The sequence below is a fragment of the Dromiciops gliroides genome, chromosome 2 (genome assembly GCF_019393635.1).
Source record: "Dromiciops gliroides isolate mDroGli1 chromosome 2, mDroGli1.pri, whole genome shotgun sequence".
NCBI lineage: Eukaryota > Metazoa > Chordata > Mammalia > Microbiotheria > Microbiotheriidae > Dromiciops > Dromiciops gliroides.
The window spans coordinates 416,335,725-416,361,826 of NC_057862.1; the positions used below are offsets into that span (position 1 = coordinate 416,335,725).

Sequence of the window (26,102 nt, forward strand, 5' to 3'; positions counted from 1 at the left end):
CCAGTTAAAATGGATCACTGAATTGGTATTTCACTTGGAATTAAGTATGAAGAACTCAATACAGTACTCAGTGGATTCCTACTGAAGAAATTCAAAGTTCATTTTATCATCACAAAGAATAGCATGTGTTATAGATGAAGGCGATAAAATGGCTCTAGACAAATCCCAAATGCTGATAACAAAAAATGAGAATGCATTTTTTCAAGAATCATAAATTTTACTATTTCTTTTCCATCATTTGGCACATATCCAAGGCACATTAGAAAATTAGCAGAAATCATAAATTATTTTTTAGAAAAATATACATAAACCCCTCCCTTCTACAAGCACACAAGTGTTTCCAATAGCATGCACAAACCATTTTTCTATAGTAAAAAGGTATTTGAAAACATACTCCAGACACTCCTGAAAGTCTAGGGCCCTAGACAAGTTATCAGCATACATTAAAAAATAAAACCAATATTTTCTATAGAAATTTATAAAAGGAACAAATGTGAATATAGCAATGATTCCTTAAATCAAAATCACATTAACCTGGTTTGTGACATGTTCACAGCAGTTTAATCAAAAGCCTGTTAGGAAGATGTGCCGATCTCTTCTCTTTAATTTGGTGGCCATCCTTGAAGTGTGGTATTTAAGAATATCTTAACTAAGAAAAGGGTTTCCATGAATGTGCAAGTTCTCCCTGCTATAGGTGCTTATATGAAGAAGACCAAATTATCTGTAGATCTTGCTAGTAGAAGCATTACATCTAGATTTTTTCTATATATTTGTAGGACAAACAACATACCTTTACTAAAAATAAGTGCATGTCACTGTGATTTGGTTATCCTTGTGTTGCTCTGCAAAGTGGGGTGTTTTTTGAAGTTTTGCTTTCTTCATTCACATGTTATTTTTCTGTACAGCATCCTCACAGTGTGATGAAGATTAACTGTTTTATTCAGCTTACTGCATCAAAGAGAAGTTGAACTTAGAAAGTTTGCTATTTTATACTTGAACACTACAGTGGTTCAAAACCTTTCAGTAGAAGAGATCATTAGAATCTTACTTTAACCAAAGGGCACAAATACTTAAACCCAGGGCTTAGTGATTCAGAAACCATTGCTTTTTGCTGTCTTTTCTTTTCAAGTGCTTTAACTTCAAGAAAGAAGCCAAAAGAGAGGGAATTTGGGGGATACATTCTTTACATTAATCTCTTCCTAGTTCAGTCTGCCACAAAGCAGTTCCATGAAGGACATTCTGATTAATAGGCTCCAGCTCTAAAGTACAAACCTTGCAACAACTTTCTGCTGAAGGCTTATGATTCTTCTAAGCAAAGGTGTGGTCCTAAGCCTCATTTTGAACATTGGCAACATTATCTTGCTAGTTCTTTACTTTTTGGCAGCAAATGAACTTTGTTACTGCTAAGATTCTCCAGTGCGTAAAATACTTGACTCTTGAGGAGCTAATAAGTCACTATTATGAAAAGTTTCTGAGTCATGTGATACAACCGCATCATTGACTGTGTGCCTCCGCTGCATTCGCTTAGTTCTATGAGCAGCAGGTATCGCTGTGTCCATCATAGGTTTGCAACTGTTTTCTTCAGTCTCAGATTTGTTCTGCTCCAGTTGGTCACCTTCTAACTTGACTTTATTATCGCTCAGAACTGCTGGCTGGGGAAAGAGTAAAAAATATTAAAGGCCACTAAGAGGTATTCTTTCAGTGTCACTACCAAGAATTAATATGTCTTTCTTCTGAGATTTTCAATTTACTATACTTATGAACCTATTTTCCCTCCAAATCTCCTTGAGTGGGATTTATTGGTAAAAAGGAGGGATCTTGCCCATTTTCTTAGTGTATGAGTTATCAGAGCCAGGAATAGGTTCAAATAGGATACATAATTTCTATTTAATGTTAGTAAAAATCACTGTAACTTTCTGAAACTTGTGGCAGAAATATTATGCATTCTAATTCTCATTGTCAAAAGCCCAAATCTAGTGTCTCTGGAACAAAAATAGTGGTTCTAGGACTACAACAATCTCATATTTCTGTCTTTTGTAGATAGTTTTCAAATCTGAACATTTTAAGTCTTGGTGTTGAGAAATTTTAGTGACATATCCACCTCAACTGGATGTCTGGCAAAGCTAGTGGCTAAATCGAAATCCAATGATCTGCAGGGGTTTTTTTTCCTTTTTCAGATTTATTAATATACTAAGTAAATATATTTGTACATAGAAATCAATTTAAATTTTCCAAGATCACATCCATTTCATCCACCAGGTGTGACTCCCCACATGCTCAACATAATAATACTTCTCTGTCTTTCCTCAGCTAAAAAACATTTTGAAACAATAATAATAAAGAAGATAATGAAAGTATAAATTCCATTAATTAGACCACTAAAATGATGAGTGTACAGGAAAGGCAGCTAAGCACTACTACTGAATTAAGAGGGTATGATTCTGAAACCTCTAGTTTGATAAAATATATAAGTCATAAGCCCCTCACTACAGCTTGCCTTTTAACATTTGGTTACTAAACACAGATTAAGCTTGAAAACTTACCTGACTCAGAAAGGCATTATCAAAATTTGGAACACTTCTGTCTCTTGTTATGGTTTCGCGTAAAGTTTTTGCTCTAAAATATAAGAAAAATAGTTATAAAAGTAAACACATCAAAGAAGCATATGAAACAATATCTGTTGACCACAAGGTGGCAGCATTTGAATGAACAAAAAATTATTCACGTACATTTTAATAGTTTAAATTGCATCTTTACAATTTCAAATAAAATTTTAAATTTTACAACAACAAAAAAGCAAATACTAATTATAATTTTTAACAACTTACTTAAACTGACTAACTGAATGGACAAACTGAAATCTTCTGCTTAAAGTATCATCTGATGGTCCAAGTGGCCTTGAATTCACTGTAGATATAAAGAATGAACTGATTTGAATACTGCCAAGGTCAAAGGATGTTTTAGTAATATTTCTAAAACAGAAAAATCACAGCTAAGATATTATCCTTAAATTTTTGGACAAACTAAAATTCATTTTTGTTTTGTAAACTTATTTAAATTCGGTTATTTATTACAATGAATTTCACTTAATTCTTCCCAAATGTGTTGCCTGCTGGTTGCATTTTTTTTTTTGGCCAACCCAGCATGCACTTAGTATCATCTTAGGCCCGTAAGGTAGATATGCAACTAAGTTAAAGTAGCAGGACAATGCTTAAATCTAAAAGACAATCTGCAGGAGTCAGTACTGAATTCTATTCATTTCATGAATTTATTTTTAAAATAAGAACTAGGGGCAGCTAGGTGGTGCAGTGGATAAAGCACTGACCCTGGATTCAGGAAGACCTGAGTTCAAATCCGATCTCAGACACTTGACACTAGCTGTGTGACCCTAGGCAAGTCACTTAACCCTCATTGCCCTCATGCAAAAAAAAAAAAATCCTCTCAATAAAATAAGAACTAAAGTTTGTGACATTAGCTGAAACAACTCCTCAATCTACTAAGCGAATTACTATAAATATATCCAATTATGATAAAAATAGCCTAGAGATTATCTGAACAATGTGAATGGTGAATGAATATGATCACTTTAGATAATAATAGCTAACATTTATATACCATTTACCATGCTAAGGTAGGTGCTATTATTATCCCCATTTTGCAGATGAGGACACTGAAAGGTGAAGTGACCTATCTAGGGTCATACAGTTGAAGTGTATGAGGCCACATTTGAACTCAGGTCTTCCTGACTCCAGGCCAGGTGCTCTATCCATTGCACCTCCTAACTGCCCTATTTGCTGGTATTTGTGTTACACTTTATAAAATCCTTCCACTACTAAGAAAAAATCAAGTATAAAGAAAACTCTTTTTCATCCTGGAATCTGATACCAATAACTGATCCCATATTAAAAAAAAAAAAAGTCTTCCTCTACTTTATTCCCCTTTCCATGAAGATGGAGCAATTAGCTACTTAGTATTATCATCCATATGTACAAGCAAAATGCTTTAGATGGCATCTACCCAGGCAGCAGATTAATGCAATATGCCTAGCACAAACCCATATAACACCCACAAAGCAGGTTATAGTTTTGTAATAAGAAACATTAATGGAAACGGTTTCTTTTATCAGCTCACTTAAGAAACTCAAAAACTTCAGGTTCAATCTAAGAGGGTAGAATCTTTTTGCTAATTACTATTAGCAAAATTAAATTACATGCTTCCTACTAATAATTAAAAGGTATCCTATACATGGGCAACCAATTATTAGGAACTCAGAATATTTCTCTTCTTTTCAAAACCTACATTATACAAAAACAAAATCTTAAATTTTGCTTCTTAGAGAATGTGAATTTTAAGTGCGCAAATATATTCAAGAAATGTTGTAAAAAGAAACTTGGAGCTTCAGTCTGAGTCTCCTTTCTGCCACTTAAATACCTGTGTAACAGGCAAGTTACTTCCATTCTCTGAGTCTTAGCTTCTTTAGTTGTAAAATGGGAATAATATTTGCACTACCTCACAGGGTTGTTGTAAGGAACAAATGAGGTGAAGATATGAAAGTGCTTAGTGACCTCTAAAACACACTATATGTATTATTATGGATTGGTCTTTAGATGTTAATATCTATTTCTCACTTTCTGCATAAAAACTTCTTCCAGCAGTAGGAGCTTCCCTGCACCTCCCACCTGTCCCCTGTAATTATATTTTAGATACAATCTCACATTTACACAAAATACACAGGGGAAAAAATGTTCATTTTTAGTCTTGTATAGTTACATATCTAAAAGAAATATTCTTACATTTTTTCCTGATCTTAACAGCAGCATGTCTTTCACCATCTGTTTCTGTAGAATCTTCTGACATTTCAATACAGCTGGGTACTGTCTGCAACAATTCCATGATCTTTGAATTCTATAAATTCAAAGGGGGCAATGGTGATCTAACAAATCCTTTTTTAATTCATAACAAAAAAAATGATTAATGATTTTTAATCCATATATAAAGGAGCTACCTGGAAATGTTACTCAAATGAAGATTCAGACAACTGGCCATGGAAACTCATTGGCCACCCTTTTTCTTACACAGTATATGAAAACAAACCCACAACATAACACACTTGAAAAATTATTAAGACAGACCCTTTTATTATTAGCTTGTCATAAATATCACACAGAATTTTGGTTAATAATAAAAAGACTAGCCTGATTTTGGCCTAATAGTAGTCTGACCATGTTCTTTTAAAACACAAACTCAGGTATAATTAGCTACACAATTTATATTCCAATTCTATACCACCAGTAAAAAGATTTAATTAAGATCTGTAGCATGTCAAGTGAATGGTGTATGATTTGGGGTGGAACACAGTACCAGACTACAAAGATCAATATGTCTAAAAAGGAAAGTTGTCCCCACCCTCTATGTATATAAAATTTTGTTAGTAACACCTCTCTAGGAAAGGTAAGAACTTAAGATTTTTATTTCATCAATGAAATCATGTCTAACATGTCTTTTAATTAGCTAGCTACAACTTATCTCTGATGTGTTGGTAAGGAGACTGGGGTATATTCCTGGTGAAGATACTCAAACCAGAATTGCTAATATAAATGTTTAGCTTCTAACCTCTGCTGCTGAAACAAGACAAAATTCTCTGGATTACCTGACTGTATAAAGGAGGACTCTAGACCAGAGTTAGCACCTTACAGCTCACCCACTAGTTTCTAGATAGTGGGAACCATCCACCACACACTGAGAGTTGATATTGTTGGGAATATAGAGCATTCTCCCTAAACAAACTTATTTGGTGCCTATGTATAAGGTGGTATGTTAAGGCACTGGGCAGGAAATATGAAATATAAAGGAACACATGTCTCCTAATCTAGTGGAGATTAGAGTCTAGTGGGGAGAGGAAGAGAAGGATGTAATGATACAGAGTACAAAGCTGGAGTGTCACAAAGAGTCACAACTCCCTATAGAAGCAGCCTAATGCACTCCACACCTGCTTTCCATAACACCATTTCAGCCAGTCATAGCAATCTGAAGAATCACCCAAGTCTATTCTAGACAAAAGGAATTCAAGTTGTTATGGAGACCCTAGTTCTTAAGATATTTTCTTCACCTACCTGTTCAGCACAGTCTATAGGTGTACATTGTCTCTTATTCCTAACATGGACTGATGCTCCATGAAGCAGGAGGAGTTCAACCAGGATGGCATGATTTCCTATTACAGCTTCATGCAAAGCTGTGTTGCCCCTGTTGTTAGAAACATTAAGAGAGGCCCCGTACTGGAAAGAGAAAAACTTTCATCAAAGTCTATACCAAAATGGGGGTACAAAGCCAGCGGGACAGCAGTAGTACTGATTATTTCACTGTAAAGGCTATCAAGGAGATCTATTCAAAATGGAGGATGTTATTCAAACATGAAAGAAGGGCCATCAGGGAAGTGAACCATGGACAGCCAACCCAGCACAAAGCCTCCCATAGCAGTTGTTCAAGTCACCGACTTTTCCATGCATATGAAAACTCCCAAAGGAGGGAAGAAATCCCTTTTGCAACTTGTATTCTTCAAGTCTGACACTACAGCACAGATCTAGAAAGCAACTAAAAATAGTGCCCATTTCCCTCCCCCAGGGCTAGCATGATGCCTTAAGTCTCCCCATCTATAAAAATAAAGTAGTGCTAACTCCAAAGAATAGGAGCTACTCAGTTTTCACTGAAGACTGCTGCTAGTGCTTAACTGGTGTTCACAGTGTAGGGTCACAAAATATCTCGTTTCAGGAAAAAGCTAACCTATCTTGAGGTTTTTCTTACTTCCAGTAATAAGGCAGCTGTTTCATGATGGCCATTCAGACAAGCATAAATGAGGGGGGTGTTGCCACTTGAATCCTTTTTATTTTGTTTTGCACTGAAGTCCATTAGGCTCTTCACCACCTATTCCAATAGAAGAAAGACATCTAAACTTTAGACTAAAAAAGTGGTAGGCAAGTGAAAATTCTTAAAGGAGGCTTATATTCCACCATCACCCTTTTAGGAGAATACATGTGAATCTCTAGGCTCCAATGGCACAATGTCCACAGTTCATGTATCAAGTTCTTGTTGACAAAAGCTGGCTAAATGTTTACTCTGATAACCGCTACTCACAGCATTGTAGTTAAATGCAGAGAAGGAACATATCAGCTGAATGCAAACTGTGGGTTCTGTTTGGCTTCAGACCCCTCACAGTCCTCAGCTAGTCTCCTAGGATAAAACCTAATCCAAAGGCTTCTTTTTTGCTTTTAATGGCTATCAGGCATTGCAAACACTCAAAGCATTATCATATAAAAGCCTCTTTAGCTCTAAGATGATCTCTAAGGACTTAGCTAAACTATGAGCAACTGAGTCTCTCCCACCCCCACCTCCAAATGAGGGCACTAAGTTGCAAAAGTCATGAGTCAGCATCTCCATGAAGACTTCGTCCCATGCACAAAAAAGGAGTGAGGTTCTAAGTCTCAGATGGAAATAGTTCAGGCCTCACAGAATGTATGCATATAACCATCTGGTCTAGTTTACATTCCCATCTTCACAAAACCCTTACTTGATCCTTCCATCCCCACTATAGTCCTGTACTCCTTCGGCCATCTACAATAGGTGCCTCCACTTTCTCTCCTCTCACTCTCTTCTTGGCCCATTACAATCTAACTTCCAACCCAAAGATGTACTGGACTAGGACTGCTGTTAGTTATGAGGGCCAGAGTGACGAAAGCCCAACAACATACTACCTGAAAGTGTCCCTTCTGACAGGCCAGATGAAGCGGGACGGCCCGGTTAGTATTCTTAGCATCCACGTTGGCACCATGCTTCAAAAGGAGGGAGACAAGATCAGTCCGACCATGTAGCACAGCAATGTGGAGTGGAGTGAAGCCATCCTGATTGGTAACGTTCACTCCAAGTCCATTGACAGGAATCTTTTCAAGCTTCTTTAAGGATTTGAAAGGTGGAGAGAAGAGGGAAAAAGACATCATAACTGCTTAAGAACATCTGCTTGAAAAAGCTAACACTGACTAATAATCTTGCTTCCTATGATAAAAGAATCTTGGGTTTTAGTGTGTTGTATGGTTGGTCTACATATACACAACCCATTTACCTTATTCCCTAAATCAGCTCAATATTTTTCTACCTGCCAAGACACAGAATTTAAAATCTTAGTGCAAAAAGCAGAACATTCCTCCTACACTGTATGATACTTGCTAGCCTCATTTCTAGCAAAGTGACCAAAAAATTCTGCCCAATTCATCCCTATTTCCAAAACTTTTACAAGTAGATATACTGGGGGTTATTAAACTTTTTTCTACTGAAAATAACTGACCCCCCAAAAAAATGGAAAGTAGGAAGAAATCAAAAGCCATATAGAAATAAAACACAAACCACATTGTTCCAGTTTTATTTGCTGTAGAGTTAGGTTTTTTGTTTGTCTGATAGTTAGGAAAAGTGGGGGGGGGGGGGGAGAGAGAGATAATCCAGGACACAGGGCAGAACTTCCCTTGTTTAGGGGAAATGTTGGGGGGGGGGGGATGGTGTCCAAGACCTAGTCCCATTCAAGAACTGAGTTTGAAGGCTCTTTTCCCTGCTGCCCTGGCACCTACAGCTACTCTGCCCTGAGTCATCACAACACTATAGCCCTTCATTACCACCAAACACCATGGGAAGTTTGTACCTAAAGGCCATTTTGTACACATTTGATCCATCCTGCTTCAGTCAACCATATGAGAAAAAGCTTTTGCTTTTTAATTTTTAAAAAAGTTTCCTTCTGTGACCAACAAGAGATCAGGCATCAGGTCTCTTAATAAATCAAGGACCAGATCCTCCTCTGGACATAAGAACAGACCATTCACCACCAAGACCTCTTTCAGGAGTAGGACTTTAGACACTAGGTCAAACCAGGAACCTGGTTATTTTGTCTTTTGTAATCTCCTCTACCCCTTGTCTGGTTAAGAATCTACTTCTTAGGGACAGCTAGATGGCGCAGTGCATAGAGCATCAGCCCTGGAGTCAGGAGTACCTGAGTTCAAATCCGACACTTACTGGCTGTGTGACCTTGGGCAAGTCACTTAACCCCAACTGCCTCACTAAAAAAAAAAAATCCACTTCTTAGATGATCTCCAAATTGGGGGGGGGGGGGAAGAACTGTGGAGTATAGATGCTGATCAAAACATACTATTTCTTTTGTTTTTGGTGCTGTTGTTTTTCTATTTTGAGGTTTTTCCTCATTGCTCTGATTTTTCTCTTATAACTTGACTAATGCAGAAATAGGTTTAATATTATTACATATATATATATATATATATATATATAAATAAATAAAAATAAATAACCTATATCAGATTACCTGCTGTCTAGGGGAGGGGGGAGGGAGAAAAATCTGAAATTGGAAAGTTTGTATAAACAAATGTTGAGAACTATCTTTATATGTAACTGGAAAAAAAATACTTTTATCAGGAAAAAAAAAAAAGAATCTACTTCTTAGCCATGGTGACAAAAGGTACCTGAACTGGTTCTCTATTTTTCATCACACAACCATTTTTAACTTATTGTGGTATCTGATATAAGATTTTGATATACATCTAATTTCTGCCAGATGGCTTTTCAATTTTCTTAGCAGTTCTTCTCAAATAACATATTTGCAGGTTTATTGCACACCAGGTTATTGATTTCAGTTATTTCTGATTCTTCCTTAACTACTCCACGAATCTATTATTCTATTTTTAACCAGTTCCAGGTAATTTTGATGATTATTGATTTATAATATATTAGTGTTATCATTTCCATTCCTACTATTTTCCATTGGTTTCCCTTGATATTCTAGATTTTCTTGTTCCTCCAAATAAATTGTTAGTATTTTGCTAGCTCTGTAAAGTAGCCCCTTGGTGGTTTGATTGCTATTTCATTAAATCATAAATTAATTTTGTTAGTACTGTCATTTTTATCATATGATACGTAGCCCAACATTAAACACTGACTATTCCTCCAGTCATTTAATTTTTCTCAAATTGTTTAAGGGACATTTTGTGCTTATATATATGAAGCTATTAAGTATGCTTTGGTAGATTAACTGCCCAAAACAACTTATTCATTTTTTTGTTATTCTGAATGGAACTTCCTTTTTTTTATTAATTCCTGCTAGATGTGATTACTAATGTAAAAAAAAAAAAACTTGATTTTTGTGGGTTTATTTTGTATTCTGCTATTTAATTGAAGCTATTTTCAGGTTGTTGGGTTTTTTTTGGTGATTCCCTAGAATTTTCTAAATAAGTCATGGCATCAGCAAATAGGGATAGCTTTGTCTCCTCTCTATTTTTATGCCTTTAATTGTCTTCTTTTGTCTTATTTCTATAACTATGTTAGATAATAGTGGGTTCTCTGACATTTCAGAAAACATATTTATGTAATTTGGAAAATAAAATTCTAAACAGAGAAAAAAAAACATATTCATGAATGGAATGATTACCACAGGAGCCTTGAGGTCAGGTGCCTCAGTCAAACTGTACTTCCCTGTCCATAGGTAATAAATTCTTACCTCCTCTTGTCCTAATCCCTATAGATTAGAATCATTAGCAGCCTAGGGAAAAAACATTCTTCTGTCTTTCATCTCCACCCTTCTGAGTCCCAAATCTTGATCTACCCTCCCCTTCTATTACACCATCTGGAACTCCCATTCTATCATTAACAAACTGCTTCACCTAAGACCACTTCTTTTCATATGTTTTCCATCTTCTTTTACTCACAGAAACCTGACTCTCCAATCTGTCCCTGATACTGTGAAATGGTACACCTATTCTGGAAAGCAATATAGTATTAGACAAAAAAATGACTAAAGTGTCCCTGTTCTCTGAACCAAAAACTCCAAAGAAGACACTGATAAGGGGGTGGCTAGGTGGTGCAGTGAATAAAGCACCGGCCCTGGATTCAGGAGTACCTGAGTTCAAATCTGGCCTCAGACACTTGACACTTACTAGCTGTGTGACCCTGGGCAAGTCACTTAACCCCCATTGCCCCCCCCCAAAAAAAGACACTGATAAGAAGAAAGTCCTCATAATACATCAAAATAGTAATAACATCACTTTTTGTGACAGTGAAGAACTAGAAACAAAGTAAGTGCTCATCACTTGGAGAATGGTTAAACAAACTGTGGTGCATGAACATAATGGAATGTCAATATACTCTAAAAAATTATTTATGTGGTTAATGTGGAGAAGCATAGAAAGATCTATATAAAATGATGTAAAGGTGAAGCAGAGCCAAGAAAATAAATGTAAATGGAAAGAATAATGACACACCAACAAATTAAAAATGAATGTAGCATACTATTTCTTTTGTTTTTGGTGCTGTTGTTTTTCTTTTTTGAGATTTTTCCTTTTTGCTCTGAACATGACTAATAGGAGGGAGGGAGAAAAATTGGAAATTGGAAATCTTATCTAAACAAATGTTGAAAACTAAAATAAATAAATAAATAATGAATTAATGAATGTAACAAATTTCAAAGATCAAGCATGACTCAAATGAAGAGATATGAGAGGACACCCCAAACCACTCCTTCGTGGGGGTGGGAGGTCAGAAGGTATTACACATTACACTTTTCAAACTTTTTTCAACTTATCAATCAGTGGTGCTGATTCTTTTTCCTCTTTAAAAAATACTGTTATAGATGGCTCTCTGGAAGGAGTACCACCAAGATACTGGGGAGAACTGAAGATGTAAAAAACAGAAGACATGAATAAAAGTGTATTTTAACAAAAAAAAAAAAGAAAGTGCTTGCTATGTCCTTCAATTCATTTAGATCATGCATTTTAAAATATTATTTTTACCCTTTGAGAAACTGATTAGCCAATTAACCACAGAAGGTAGGTGAAGGTAAATTATTCTCTGGATGGCATATGTAACATAAAATCAAAGACTATTACAAGAGTTTCTCCACACTTGTTTTATTTGTTATTTTGGGGCGGGGTAATGAGGGTTAAATGACTTGTCCAGGGTCACACAGTTAGTTAAGTGTTGAGTGTTTGAGGGTAGATTTGAACTCAGGTCCTGCTAAATCCAGGGCCAGTTCTTTATCTGCTGCACCACCTAGCTGCCCCCTCCATACTTGCTTTATCTGATAGCCATGTTCCTATGAAGTTGCATGAAAATGACATTCAAGATGCACATAGGAAAATGAAAATAAGCCAGAAGTAAAATCTTCTGTAAATAGTTATTTGAAAATATGAAAAGTATTAATCAATTTTATCAGATTTGTATATACTGAATTTACCTAGAGGGAAGCACAGGTGTAGAATAATAGAACAATACTCCCTCCAAGATAGCATCAATAGCCCTAAAGCAACAAGTACAAGTTATCTGCAAAACAGATACTGAGGAAGGAAGCACACTCACAGTAGAGTCCAAATTCGGAATTTTTCCAGAGAGCAAATATGAAACTGTTCAACCAATATATCAGACTTTAAAATAAAAATAACAGCTAGTACTTAACACAATTTGTAAAATACTTTACATACATGATCTCACTTGATCCTCACAAGAGTACTGTTAAGGTAGGTATTATCTCCATTTTACAGATTAGGAAATTGCGGCTGAAACAAAGTGACTTGCCCAGGGTCACACAGCTATTAAGTGTGTGAGACAGGATTTGTACTCAATTCTTCCTAACTCCAGGTTCAGGACTCTAGCCACTGTACCACTGTACCACCTAGCAACATCCAGATGAGTCTTGTACACCTACAAAATAATCCCCAGGAAGAGCATGGGGTTTACATGTTTATTATGGCAATATCAAAAACATTTAAAAAAATTTGTTCAGAACTGATTTATATGCCATGCTATAAAATGATTCTCATTCCATTTCAGTCACACCTCATATTACCCAGTCTGATCATGCACATCACCAGATCGCCTCAGATTGCCTTTGGGCTATTTCCGAAAAGCAAATCGACCTTCATGGGACAAAGACTCAGTAGCTATCACTGGCGATACTTAAAACAACATGTTGCAGGTTTTGAAGACAACTCCAAAAATAATTCCAAGAATAACTGATGCAATGGATTAAAAGTTAAGAAGGCATGACTCTTGCCCCCACCAGAACATGTAAGTTCTCATGTTTGCTTTTTAAAAAATCAGTATGACTTAACAGTCACATTTTGTACATGAAAGAGTTGGAGCAGACAGAAGTAATATCTGCACCACCTACTGCACTGTTCTTGTCTCTATCTTACTAAGCAGTTTCCACAAAAAGGAGGCTGGCTGAAATAAGCATGGCCAGAGCTCAGTCTACAAGGGTATTAAATTATAAGCTCCTTGTCACTGCTGAGCTAAATCTCCTCCATCTTTAGACTGGCACATTTCCAGAGGAAACCACTCCCACTAAGGAAACAGTCACTGGGTGGCATTAATAAACATATACATAGGACTGACTTTCTCATCCTCCAGAAAGAGCCAAACCTTTTGTCGTGGAGCACACTTTGGACACTGGCATAAGGGGTGACAAAATTCCGGATTTGCTGTTCTGGCAGTATCTTCTCCATCTTCTAAATCTTCATCCATCCACTCCAAGAGATAGCGTACCTGGCACCAGTTAAGGTGGAGAAAAAGCTTTCACTTGGTACATTAGGAAACTTAAAATAGAACTTGCTTCTTTTGAAATCAAATTCACTTATAAACACACACACAAATATTATTGCTCACAAACTCACTGATGTCAGCACCTGCAATTCCCTAAACAAAACAAAGCACTTTATTACTTCCTGCTGTTCACCAAGACTTCACTGCTCACTTTTGGTCAAGCCCTTCTAAATTCTTTTTTGTAATGAGTTAAATAGATGAAGGTGCTGTTCGTGTTAGGTCATGCCAACTGTGAGATTAAAATTGGATATTAGATCATAAATCTCCCCTACTTAACCTTTCCCTTAATTTATCTCCCAGACTAGTAAATGAAAGAAGCTTCTGGTTTTCTAGATAGAGCCTTTATTGTATGGTAGTCACAAGGTGATGTTGATTAGAAGGATAGGAAAGTAGAAATACAATACAAATCGTCTTAAGTCTAGGCTTAGTCTATATTCTGTATAAAACTCACCAAAACCCAAGGCCACTTTTGGGGAGAGAGACCGAGTCAAGCGCGTGCTGTTAACCGAGAGCCGGGCCGAGTCAAACTCCAGTCCGCGTCTGTCTGTGCAGCGCAGCCAGGAGACTAGCGGAGCAGGAAAAAAAGCCCCCACTTCCGTTCTCTCCTTGCCTTTTAAGCTCGCACCCGGAAGTCAGAAGTCGAGTGCTCAGTAGGCAATGCTGTTGGTCTCCTCCCCAAAAGGGTGGTCCTAAAAAAACCCAAAAACTGGCATCTCTCCATTATCTAACCGACTGTTAAAACTTTTTACCACATAATGCAACTCTTAGTTTCTCTTGGAAAGTAACAGAGAGATGGCAGGAACATTTAGGCATGGCAGCTTCAAAAACCTACACCTCACAGGCAGAAACATTTTTTAAGAGCCTCATAAAGTAATGTATGGGAAGATGAGCCCAGACAGGGAATCTGGATTCTACACAACATTATGCTTTGCTATAGAGTATCTTTGTGACAAATCATTTTTCTGGAACTCGTTTTTCCTACATAAAGAAAGGGGACTGAATTAGATGCTTCATAATGTCTCTTCAAGTAGGACCACTGTAAACAGTCCAAGTTTGTGTCATTAAGACTAGTTTTGCTTAAGAATACAAAATAGGATGTAGGAGAGCAAAATAAATAGATCTCCAAGCAACAACCTATGTGGTGAGATTTGTTGAGTCAGGATGACAGAAGCAGGCCCTCCTGGTCCAAGATCTCTCCACCACCAGTGCTCTCAACAGTCCTTAAAATTTCATCCTTAGTAACTTCTCTGGGCTAAAGGCATTGTAGGTTCCTGTTCAAAGAAAAATTTAAATGAAGGGGCCACAAAAAACTAATTCAATTTATCAAATAAGCTAAGAATAAGGCCCATTGAAAAAAGTGGTAAGGGACAACCTGAAGATGGCAAGTTGGATGGCGGAGGAAGGGTTAGTGAGAAGGTAAGCAACAGGCTACTAGTGCTAGAGAAGAGGCATGGAAAAAAAGGCAAAGGAAGTTTTATCTAGTTTGCAATTTCTTCTGCATCTCTATACCAAAATGACAAATCGATTAACTGTGAACACAGTCCTCACTGTTATCTTATGCTATACATAGGATGTCAAAAACCCCCACTCCCCTGCAGTCGCTCTTTCAAAGTTTATTGTGACATTTCAAGAACATCCTGAAGTAAGTCCTGCTTTTCATTCAACATCAGCCAGATATAAACACCCATTTCGAAGTCATTCTCAACTCTCACTACAAAGGGTAAGGCTTTACAATTCTAATGGATTAACAAAGGGCTTTGAGTAAAAGGTTAATACCCTTTTAAATAGATACAGCTACAAACACCCTCCTGAAACCATTATAATTGGATCTTACTAATAATGTCTATCAACTCATAATGACAATGATCAGTAAAAAGAATCAAAATAAAAATAACTCTAAAGCTCTACCACATCACTAACCTACAGTTCCCACTTCTGCAATATATCCTATGCAATAAGTCACACACAAGCTAAAGGAGGGAATATAATAGCATCCAACAAAGCATGGATCTTCTTTCAAAGAATGACTAAGTTTGATAAACAAGAGAAAAAGATAGAGGTAGTAGTGCCAGATATTTTCACATATCTGTGATCTCAATGGTGTTATTGATACTCCCTAAACCAAAATAGATTGCAACCCATCCATACTATCTTATCCTATATAATTTTTGTCAATGACCTTTCATAAATTTTCCACAGAGAATTTACCCAATGTGCTATAAGGCTACTTTTGGTCTTTTGATATTTTAGATAATAAGTGCAACAGTTGGGTTGTGTCTCAAGGTTTATGACCATATGATCTTTTTCATGAAGATACACATATCCTTGGTGTCTTTGATGACACTTCTTATGCACACGTCATCAATGATAATATACCACAGCACACACACTGTGTGTGTCTTTCCAATGTCCCTTAAGTCACCTATAATTTTGATGGTTATGAATTGTGTTTTCAAACAATTTGCAGCCATACAAAATCACCAAGAAAAACAACATGTAAAAGGCTGTGTCTTGATGGCAAAGAGCAACTCGGGACCATTAAAAGTGATGGAGAATTTTCCAAATGCAATCCATTCCACTTCTTTCCTCTTATCCAACTCTGGGCCCAGCACACAGTCCATCTGCAATGTTCAAGATACTGATAAACTAATTCAGTGGACCTCCTATGCAACTACATTTAACAATCTTGGCAACATATATTTCCATCTACTTGGTTTTTCCTGTGTAAACTGGGAGGCCAATCTTGTTTGAGTGATTATTTATCTCATAAAGGTATCCCTGTCACTTTTCAGAGCAGGACATAATAAGAACACTATTATCCTCAAACAAAAGCATCATAGAATTACACCTTCTATAGGGCAGGGCTTCTTAAACTTTTTCCACTCTCAACCCCCTTTTGACCTAAAAATTTTACCATGACCTAGAAAATTTTACACCCTGGGTATATAAGTACATAAAAGAGGTATACATAACTTTTTACTGTTACCAAATTTCTCGTAACCCCAACATTCAGTTAAATGACCCCATTTGGGTCTCAACCCACAGTTTAAGAAGCTTTGCTATAGGGAATATCACATCCACTTAAATTTTATGGAAGACATCCTCTTGAAAAGAAAATACCTTTGAGACCATATCTTCCTTTTAAATGCCTCTTTTATTTCCTGGTTTTTTGTTTTGTTTTGTTTTGTTTTTCCAGGGCAATGAGGGTTAAGTGACCTGCCCAGGGCCACACAGCTAGTAAGTGTCAAGTGTCTGAGGCCGGATTTGAACTAAGGTATTCCTGAATCCAGGGCCCATGCTTTATCCATTGCACCACCTAGCTGCCCCCATCCTCTTTTATTTCTTAATTCCAATCAAATTTTCCCATATCTACCCCAGTGTCTACCTTCACAACAAGGGTATGTTAATTTAGTTTTAAAGAATCTAGTTAGGGGAAGCTAGGTGATGCAGTGGATAGAGCACCAGCCCTGGATTCAGGAGGACCTGAGTTCAAATCCGACCTCAGACACTTAACACACACTAGCTGTGTGACCCTGGACAGGTCACTTAACCACAACTGCCTCACCAAAAAATAAATAAATAAATAACACCCCCCCCAAAAAATAATAATAATCTAAGTTAAGTAATTTGTCTATTTCATCTTCTGCTACAGATGTTTGTACATAAGCTGTAGCTATCTACATAATAAGCATTTGCCAATGCTTATTATAGAAAAGTCAACAAGTATAGCATGAAATAAATATTTCCTGTTGCCTTTGAGCCACAATAAAAGCAACTCTACAAGTTTCTGTGAGCTATTCTGCAACTTCTTTATATCTTCTGGTTTCTTAGAATGTCAATAAAGTTAATTCTTCCAGAAGCATATAGTTCACTCACTAGTCAATGGACAAAAACCTCCCATTTAATTGTTAGGGTGTAAAAACAGTCAGATTTTTAGCACTCCACTCCATTTTTTATGTGTCAATGTAGAATTACAAGAAAGTCACAGAGAAGTAAGGACAATTTTGTATCTTTATCTGTTACATGAGTTATCATGGTCAAAATCATTTAACTGCCAACCTCCAGGTAATGAGCCTCTGCTCATGTCCTATCTGTTCCAACCACATTAGACTACTCTGCATCCTACACATCCATGTTCTGTCTTCTCCTTTTGCTTACAATACCCCCCATGCTTGGAATGGAATACCTTCTGCCACCATTTCTGCCAATCAATCCACAAACATTTTTAAGTATCTGCTATGTGTCCCAGGTACTGTGTTAGATGCTAGGAATATAAAGTTAATATAGGGACGCTAAATGCTAGGGATATAAAGTTAAATGAATGAATCAATTCCTACTTCAAGGAGCTTCCATTGTAATGGGAGGCATAAGCATATATGTAAATATATACAGCATAAATGTAATGTGAATAAATAAAAATATATACAAAGTAGCTAAATACAAGGTAGTTTGGAAGGGAAGAAACTAGCAGTTGAGGGGAGGGGAAGGAGTAGAAATCAGAAAAGGCTTCAAGAAGAAAATGGTGCTTTATCTGTACCTTAAAGGAGGAGAGGGGTTCTATGAGACTGAGGTGAAGAGGGAGTGCATTTTGGGCATGAGGGATGGCCAATACAAAGGTAAGAAGATGAGAGATGAAGTGTCCTGAGTGAGGAACAAAGAGAAAGTTAATTTGGCTACATCTCGGAATGTGGATAGGGAAGATACATCCAATGAGGTTGAAAAGATAGGATCAGGCTAGTTTTGTGAAGTAGTTAAAAACTAAACAGAGGAGTTTATATTTTATCCTAGAAGCAATAGGAAACCACTGGATTTGACTGAATAAAGGAGTCACATGATCAAATCTGTGCTTAATAAAAATTACTATCAATTGAAGTCCTTCCCTTCAAGGTCCATCCCTTCTATGAAGCCTTCTTTGATCCCTGCAGTTATTGATCTCTCCATTAAATTTCTTATAGTATGTTCCCTGAACCTTTGTATTCTGATACTCCTTTGTATCATAATCATTTGCATATACATCTTTCCCTCAATAAAATTGAAAATTCCTTGAGAGCAGGGAATGTGTCACATTGATCTCTCTATTCCCGGTGCCTTGCACACATTAGCTGCTTAATATTTTTTGGTGAATTGATCTTAGGGTGTAACTTTAGCCAACAAATTACTTCTCTTTGGGTCTCTATAAATAGAGATGGTTGAACTAGACGATCTCCATGGTCCCTTTAAATGTTAATAATCTATAATATAATATAATAACCTATAAAATGAATGTTTCTATAAAAAGGACTAGTAAATATTTAGTTTATAAAAATAAATCACATATACCCTTTAAGCCCTCCTCCCATTTAAACATTTCATTTTAATAAACATTACCTACCTACTATGTGCAAGATACTGTTGCCAGAATGGAGGAATTCAAGGTTAAAAATGATACTGTCCCCTTGTGTACTAGGAGGGAAAGCAAAAAATACACGTACAAGGTAGAATATGATGGAAGGAATGTGATGAAATAGCACCTGTTTCCCAGGGCTGCTGTGAAGATCAGATGAGTTAATAACTGTAAAGTACTTAGCACAGTGCCTGGCACTGAAGTAGGGGCTATATTATAAGTATCAGATGTTGTTATTATAAGAATGTATATAAAACATCTTGCAAATCTTAAAGCACTACATTAGTTTACCTTACTATATGTCTACTGAGCCTGGAAGAGATACAAAGTACTCTAGGAAAACTTGACAGGGAAAGAGAACACTTTCAACTGGAGAAAACAAAAATGGCTTTACCATTTGCGGAACAAGAGGTAGGCCCTGAAAACGAAAATTATTTCAATGAGAATATAGTAAGGAAGAAATACATATATTCCAAGCATAGGGAAAAACCTCTCAAGAGGTTCAGAATATGGGATTATTAAATCCAGAGGCCAGAGAAAAATGGAGTATAACAGGAAATGAGAAGAATATGAAAGAAAGCTTGAAATGTAGTTTGGAAGCAGACTGTGGAGAGCTCTGAATATTAGGTTATGGGGTTCTTTTTTTTTTACTTTAGAGGCAATAAGAACCAATGAAGCTTTTTGAAAAGGTCAGAGATACTGTCAGATTTATGCCTTAGGAAGATTATTTTGGCAGCTGTGTTAGAGTTGTATCACCACTTACGGTCTTCCAGAGTTTATCTTCAAAAGAGCTATTACTACTTTTCATATAGTACTGAAGAGTTAATGTCCAAAAGTGGTGGTTCAGAAGTCACTGATAAGAAAAATCGTCATAGAAACACTGGAAATTTGTTCCATTTTATGCTTATTTGTTGCCAGTTTCAACTCTGAGTCATCTTGAGATGATGTAGTTCAGGTGGGTATCAAGCTTCTGCAGACATTTTCACTTCTACCTACTTTTTGCAGTTTTAGGAGGCAATATCATTCATAATCCTCCTCTGTGGGGTTTCACAAATGAGTTTGCATTCTAAACTAGTTTTGTCCATGGCTGCTGTCTTTCTGCTTTGCAAAAAAATCAGGTGTTGTTAACTAAGACAGTGTCTTGGCTCTTTTTGGCCTCACCACTGAGCAATCATTTTTACAAGATATTTCATGGAGAAGAAGATATCAAAATAATGGACGATATTAATATCCCAAAAGGCAATGAAGAGAACATAAGTAATTATCAACACGTGTTTACTTAAAAAAAATCTTTGTAAAAATGATCTACACACAAAGAGAGGGTATCTTTGATGAAAACATAAGAAGGAACAGGCAAGCTTTTTTATACAATTCCCTATAACAGACTACTTCTTTGTAGTCAAACAACTGACGGAGATGCAAAATGAATACATAATTTTGCAAGGTTTATTGACTGACTGCAAAAAGGCATTTGCCTTCATGGGACAAAAAGTCTAAAAGGTGTTCCCTCCAATCTCTCCTATATGCTAAGAATATGTTAAGATCATACAAGATCTTTTTATAAAACTATGATGGGGCAGCTAGGTGGTGCAGTGGATAGAGCACCGGCCCTGGATTCAGGAGGACCTGAGTTCAAATCCGGCCTCAGACACTTAACACTTACTAGCTGTGTGACCCTGAGCAAGTCACTTAACCCCAATTGCCTCACTAAAAAAAAAAGGGGGGGGGCGGCTAGGTGGTGCAGTGGATGAAACACCGGCCATGGATTCAGGAGTACCTGAGTTCAAATCCGGCCTCAGACACTTCACACTTACCAGCTGTGTGACCCTGGGCAAAGTCACTTCTAAGCTTTCTTTGGCTGGAAAATTATTTCACCCTGTCCTTTTGTAGGTTCTTCAGCTACAGGAATTGTCTTATGGCATTATTTGAAGATATCTGGAGGGGTTTGGGGGAGAACTTAGGCAAAGCCACTGCCTTTCCTCCTCTGGAAAAGAAGTTTCAAAAGCCAAGGTCCACAACAGTGACCTACCAAGGGTCTGGAGGTAGGGGGGAAGGGGAAAGTCAGAAAAAAAAAGCCACAGGAAGAAGAAAAAGCCCTACTCCTCCTGCTGGGGATCTCTCCTGTTTAGGACTCTCCAGCCATGCCCCTCCTACTCTTAATCTTCTATTTTTAAGGTAATTCTAAGAACTTACCATCTCTAGATCTCCATCAGCAACAGCTCTCAAAAGTTTTTCTACCTTTAAAAAAAGGAGGGGACTGAATCAGACAAGGTACTTCAAATGGCTTTTGTAATACTAAAATTCAATGATTCTGAATACACAGTGACTTTCATTAACCCTGAACTTCATTGCATATATGTTCTTATTTTCTGAAAGTTTTTAAGTAGAATATGATAACTTAAATCACCTTGTGAAATATAAATGCTTACTGAAAAGTTCAGGATCAACTCTCAATTATTGATGGTAAGGGAGGTTAGCAATAGCGTTTATAATCCAAAAGGCATTTGTAATACACTTTAGAATATACAATATGATTTCTTTTGGTAGTAGATCTGCATTCTTAATCATGTTAACTTAAACTAATACTACAGGTTGAAGAAAGGTGAGAGATGGTTCAGAATTATCAACCAATTATCAAGCACTTAATAAGTACCTATTATGTGACAGGCTATGTATTATATTGGGGGGCAAGCTAAAAGAAATCTTTATGTAAATGTTCACTGAAGACTATCCCTATAGTAAATAACAGAGTTAACTATAAACAAATGTTTTTACCTCTACATGCCACATAGCAGAGCTCATCTCAGAGCTTATATCATTGATGACACCACAGAAATAGGTGCACTTCCTGTGTTACTCTGAGATATAGGTTAAATGGACAGCTTTGTCAGATACTTATTCTGTTTAATATATTATCTTTGCTAGATAAGAAAGCTCCTAATTGCAGAGTCCTGCCCTAAAAAGCCAAATGCCAAACTTTCTAGAAACCTCACCTCTTTATAATTATTTTTTGTTTCTTCTTGTCTTAAGTCTGCACAAGCTGAAGATAAGCTTGAGATCGAGGAGGCCTGACTGATGGAGTCCACTGAACATAGAGGAGAACGAACAGGGGACTATAATAAAGAAAAGACAACAGGATTTAGTGCCCCATATCACTAAACAGTAGAAAAGTGATGTTTTTGTTGAAGATTAAACTAACAAGAGTCAATATAGTTACCTCAGAAGATCTTTTTCCCCTTTCAAAGGCAAGGTAATTGGTTTCCATGACAGATACAATCTAGTTTAAAAAAAAATTTTTTAAATACTGAAGGGAAATAAGAACCAACAAAAAAGTCATCCAAAATTTTAATAGAATCACAGAACTCCAATTTAATTTTACATTGTTGTATGAAATGTGATCTCTCCAAGATGAACTATTGTCTACAAACTAAAATCCAAAAGGAGGGAGTTGGGAGAGACTAAAAACCTTTAAGTTGACAAGCATAACTTAGAAAATTACAGAAAAATCTCAAATTCCAGAAATGCAAATGGAAGAAGCCATAGAGAAGCTTTCTGGACCACTCCATCTTGGTCTTCCCTAAAATATTAAATGTATGAAGAGAACACAAAAGGAAAAAACAACAGCTAGAAAGACTTCTGCACCTGAGCGAGAACATGAGACTTTAGGGGCAGCTAGGTGATGCAGTAGATAAAGCACCATCCCTGGATTCAGGAGGACCTGAGTTCAAATCTGGCCTCAGACACTTGACATTTAAAATTAACCCAATTGAATAGCTATAAGTAGAAAGTAAGTTACATTCAAACAACAAATATATGGAAACTTGAATGAAAGTTATTTATGTTAAAAATCGAAAAAATGGTATGATCATTTTAGGGAAGATTATAGAAATGACAGGGTAACTGGAAAGTCTCTATAATGAACTGAGAATTAAGTAAAAAGGAACTCAATCTTTAAGCACTTGGTACACAGTCCCTTACTTCCTACTCTACCTTGTCAAGATTTTCAGAGCTGTGTTTTTCCTTTTTTCCTATTTCAATCTATGCCTTGGGCAGGAAGGGTTTACCTTGTTATTTAAAACCCTTGATGCTCCACTGAGAAAGGTACTTTGGAAAATGAAAATATAAATAAGTGAAGTGCATTAATAATTAACATCCAAATGCAACTAAGCATTTGTGAGCCAAATTCTGTCCTCAAATATGTCTGCATTATTTGTGAGAGAATACAAAAGATAAATCTGTAGAAACAAATCATAAAGACTCAAAAATGCAGAGATTAAAAATGCTACCTTGGAGTTTAATGCACATTTCAGTGGTGTCTCTTTCATTCGGTTCTGGTGCTCAGTGCTGGCTCCATTTTGCAGCAATACTTCTATGATGCCCTGATAGCCCCAGCGGGCAGCTATGTGAAGAGGAGTGTCTCCTTTTTCATTACCAATATCTAGTCTGCAAGAATGCACATCATAGTAGACTAAAGCCTTCACGCACTGCAAAGAAATTGGGATGCATCAAACAAAAATGTTAAGCTTAATTTCTATTCCCAAATTCTTCCATCACTTAGTAATGCCAACAAAAAGTTTTTAATTCTATACAGTGATCAGATAACAGAGCAAGAAATACAGCATTAAATTTAAAACGACTCTAGATTTTCAGAGTAAGATTTTCTTTTTAATGCACATAATATGGAGGGTGCAGTGCCATATGCACCACACTTGCCTTTCAGAGCAAAAGTGGCATCTTAAAAGGGAAAGAGTCACCATCTAAGGATGAAAAAAAAAAAACTAGGCATATGAATTATGTTGGTATGTAAAAATCTAAGTCCTTTAAGTCACTGAGGGTCAAAATTGCATTTTGGCATCATAGGTGGGAGAGTCCTTGTTGTGTTTTGGGGACAAAACAGTCCACATTATCCCAAATCTAAACCCAGGAAAATAATGTTTCTACCACTAATCCCATTGAGTCTTGAAATAAGACAAAGCCTCCTGGGTGAAATCTGTATTTCTAAAATGTGTTTAATCTATGGGACTTGGGGGGTGGGGTGGGGAATGAGATAAGAAAAAGAGTGATTAGCCAATGGAATAGATTAAGTACACAATATAAAGAAGTAAATGACCACAATAGCCTAATGTTTGATAAACTCAAAAGATCCCAGTTATTGGGGCAAGAACTCAATAATGGACAAAAACTGCTAGGAAAATTAGAAAGTGGTCTAGCAGAAACTAGACCAACATTTCATATCATATACCAAGATAAGCTCAAAATAGGTGCATGATTTAAACATACAGAGAGTATCATAATCAAATTAAGGGACATGGAAAAAAGTAACCATCAGATCTATGAATAAGAGACAAGTTTATGACCAAACAAGAGATAGCAAGGATCACGGGAAGTAAAATGAATGATTTTAATTACTTTAAATCAAAAGGGTTTTGCACAAACATAAACAATGCAGCCAAAATTAGAAGGAAAGCAGGAAACTGGAGCAAAAAATCAAGAGCAAGTTTTTCTGATAAAAGTCTCATTTCTCAAAAATATAGGGAACTGAGCCAAATTTATAAAAAATAAGAGCCATTCCTCAATTGACAAATGTTCAAACATGCAGTTTTTAGAAGAGATCAAAGCAATCAATAGTCATGACAAAATGCTCTAAATCACTAATAATTAGAGAAGTGCAAATTAAAACAACTATGGGGTACCACCTCACAAACATCCTATTGGCTAATATAAATGAAAATGAAATGGCAAATGCTGGCGTGGATATGGAAAAATAGGTACATTAAAACATTGTTAGTGGAACTGTGAACTGGTCTAAACATTCTGGAGAACAATTTGGAACTATGTCCAAAAGGCTAAAAAATAGTTTATGTGGGGCAGCTAGGTGGCGCAGTGGATAAAGCACCAGCCCTGGATTAAGGAGGATCTGAGTTCAAATTTTACTTCAGACACTTGACACTTCCTAGCTGTGTGACCCTGGGCAAGTCACTTAAACCTTACTGCCCCTCAAAGAAATAGAAAAAAGAAAAAAGGTTTATGCTTTTTGACCCAACAATCCCCCTTACTAGGTCTGTATGCTAAAGAGATCAAAGAAAAAGGAAAAGGACCCATAAGTACAAAAATATTTATAACTGTTCTTTTCGTGGTGGCAAAGACTTGGAAATTGAAGGGACACCCATCAATTGGGGAATGGTTAAATATGTTATGGTAAAGGATTATGATGAAATACTATTATGCTGTAAGAAATGATGGAAGTGGTTTCAGAAAAACCTGAGAAGACTTATATGAATTTATGCAAAGTGAAGTGAGAACTAGGAAAACACTATACATAGTAACAGTAACTGTGAAAGACTTAGCTACTTTGATCGATACAGTGATATATGAAAATTAAAAGGGACTCATGATGAAAAATGCTATATGCCTACAGAGAGAGAACTGATGGACTCCTGAGTACAGATTGAAACATATATATTTTATTGGATTTTTTCCACATTGTGACTAATGTGGGAATATTTTACATGACTTCATATGTACAATGGGTATCACATTTATTACCTTTTTAAGAGGTGGGGGAAAGGTGGAGGGAGGAAGAGAATTTAGAACTGAAAAGAAAAAGAAAAAAAATTGAAAAGAAAAAATGTAAGAGGAAAAAAGGATAAAAAACACTTATTGATCATGGTGTGACATGCAAACTGGACAACTGAGTAGCAGTTACTCAGTGGAGTCACTGAGTTACTACACATAAGTATATGTGTCTTGGACTGGTATTGTCAAAGGCCAGAGATACTGGGCCAGAAAAATAAGAGCAAAAAGAGAAGATCAGGCTGTATTTCTTTTAGGGAAGATTATCATGCCTGCAAATCACAGAGCACCATAACATAGGAAAGGCTATTGGAAAATACAAATTTTTTGTTTGTTTTTCTGAATAGAATTTTATTTTCCAAAATATATGTAAAAACAAAATTTTAACATCAATTTTTAAAAAACTTTGTGTTCCAACTTCTCTTCCCCCCTCCTTTGCCACCCCCCACCCCCAAGAACTCAATCAATTCAAAATAAGTTATACATGAGTAGTCATGGAAAAATTCCC

General features: G+C 36.5%; 1 protein-coding gene across 4 annotated transcripts in view; it reads right to left on the reverse strand.

Annotated features, from left to right (window-relative positions):
• Positions 1-202: 202 nt before the first annotated feature.
• The window catches only part of ANKRD27 (ankyrin repeat domain 27), an 86,068-nt gene continuing 60,168 nt past the window's right edge, over positions 203-26,102 (reverse strand). For 2 of the 4 annotated variants that reach the window (XM_043987459.1, XM_043987456.1), the window contains exons 18-29: positions 23,308-23,505; positions 22,239-22,298; positions 22,015-22,134; positions 21,215-21,259; positions 13,459-13,581; positions 7,749-7,946; positions 6,802-6,921; positions 6,114-6,275; positions 4,794-4,905; positions 2,829-2,907; positions 2,544-2,616; positions 203-1,652 (exon numbers count right to left, since the gene is read on the reverse strand). In XM_043987459.1, coding sequence (XP_043843394.1) covers positions 1,404-1,652; positions 2,544-2,616; positions 2,829-2,907; positions 4,794-4,905; positions 6,114-6,275; positions 6,802-6,921; positions 7,749-7,946; positions 13,459-13,581; positions 21,215-21,259; positions 22,015-22,134; positions 22,239-22,298; positions 23,308-23,505 — 1,539 coding nt within the window. In that variant the 3' untranslated portion in view covers positions 203-1,403. The remainder of the gene's footprint in view (positions 1,653-2,543; positions 2,617-2,828; positions 2,908-4,793; positions 4,906-6,113; positions 6,276-6,801; positions 6,922-7,748; positions 7,947-13,458; positions 13,582-21,214; positions 21,260-22,014; positions 22,135-22,238; positions 22,299-23,307; positions 23,506-26,102) is intronic. The other 2 variants (XM_043987460.1, XM_043987458.1) reach the window with 2 other exon arrangements.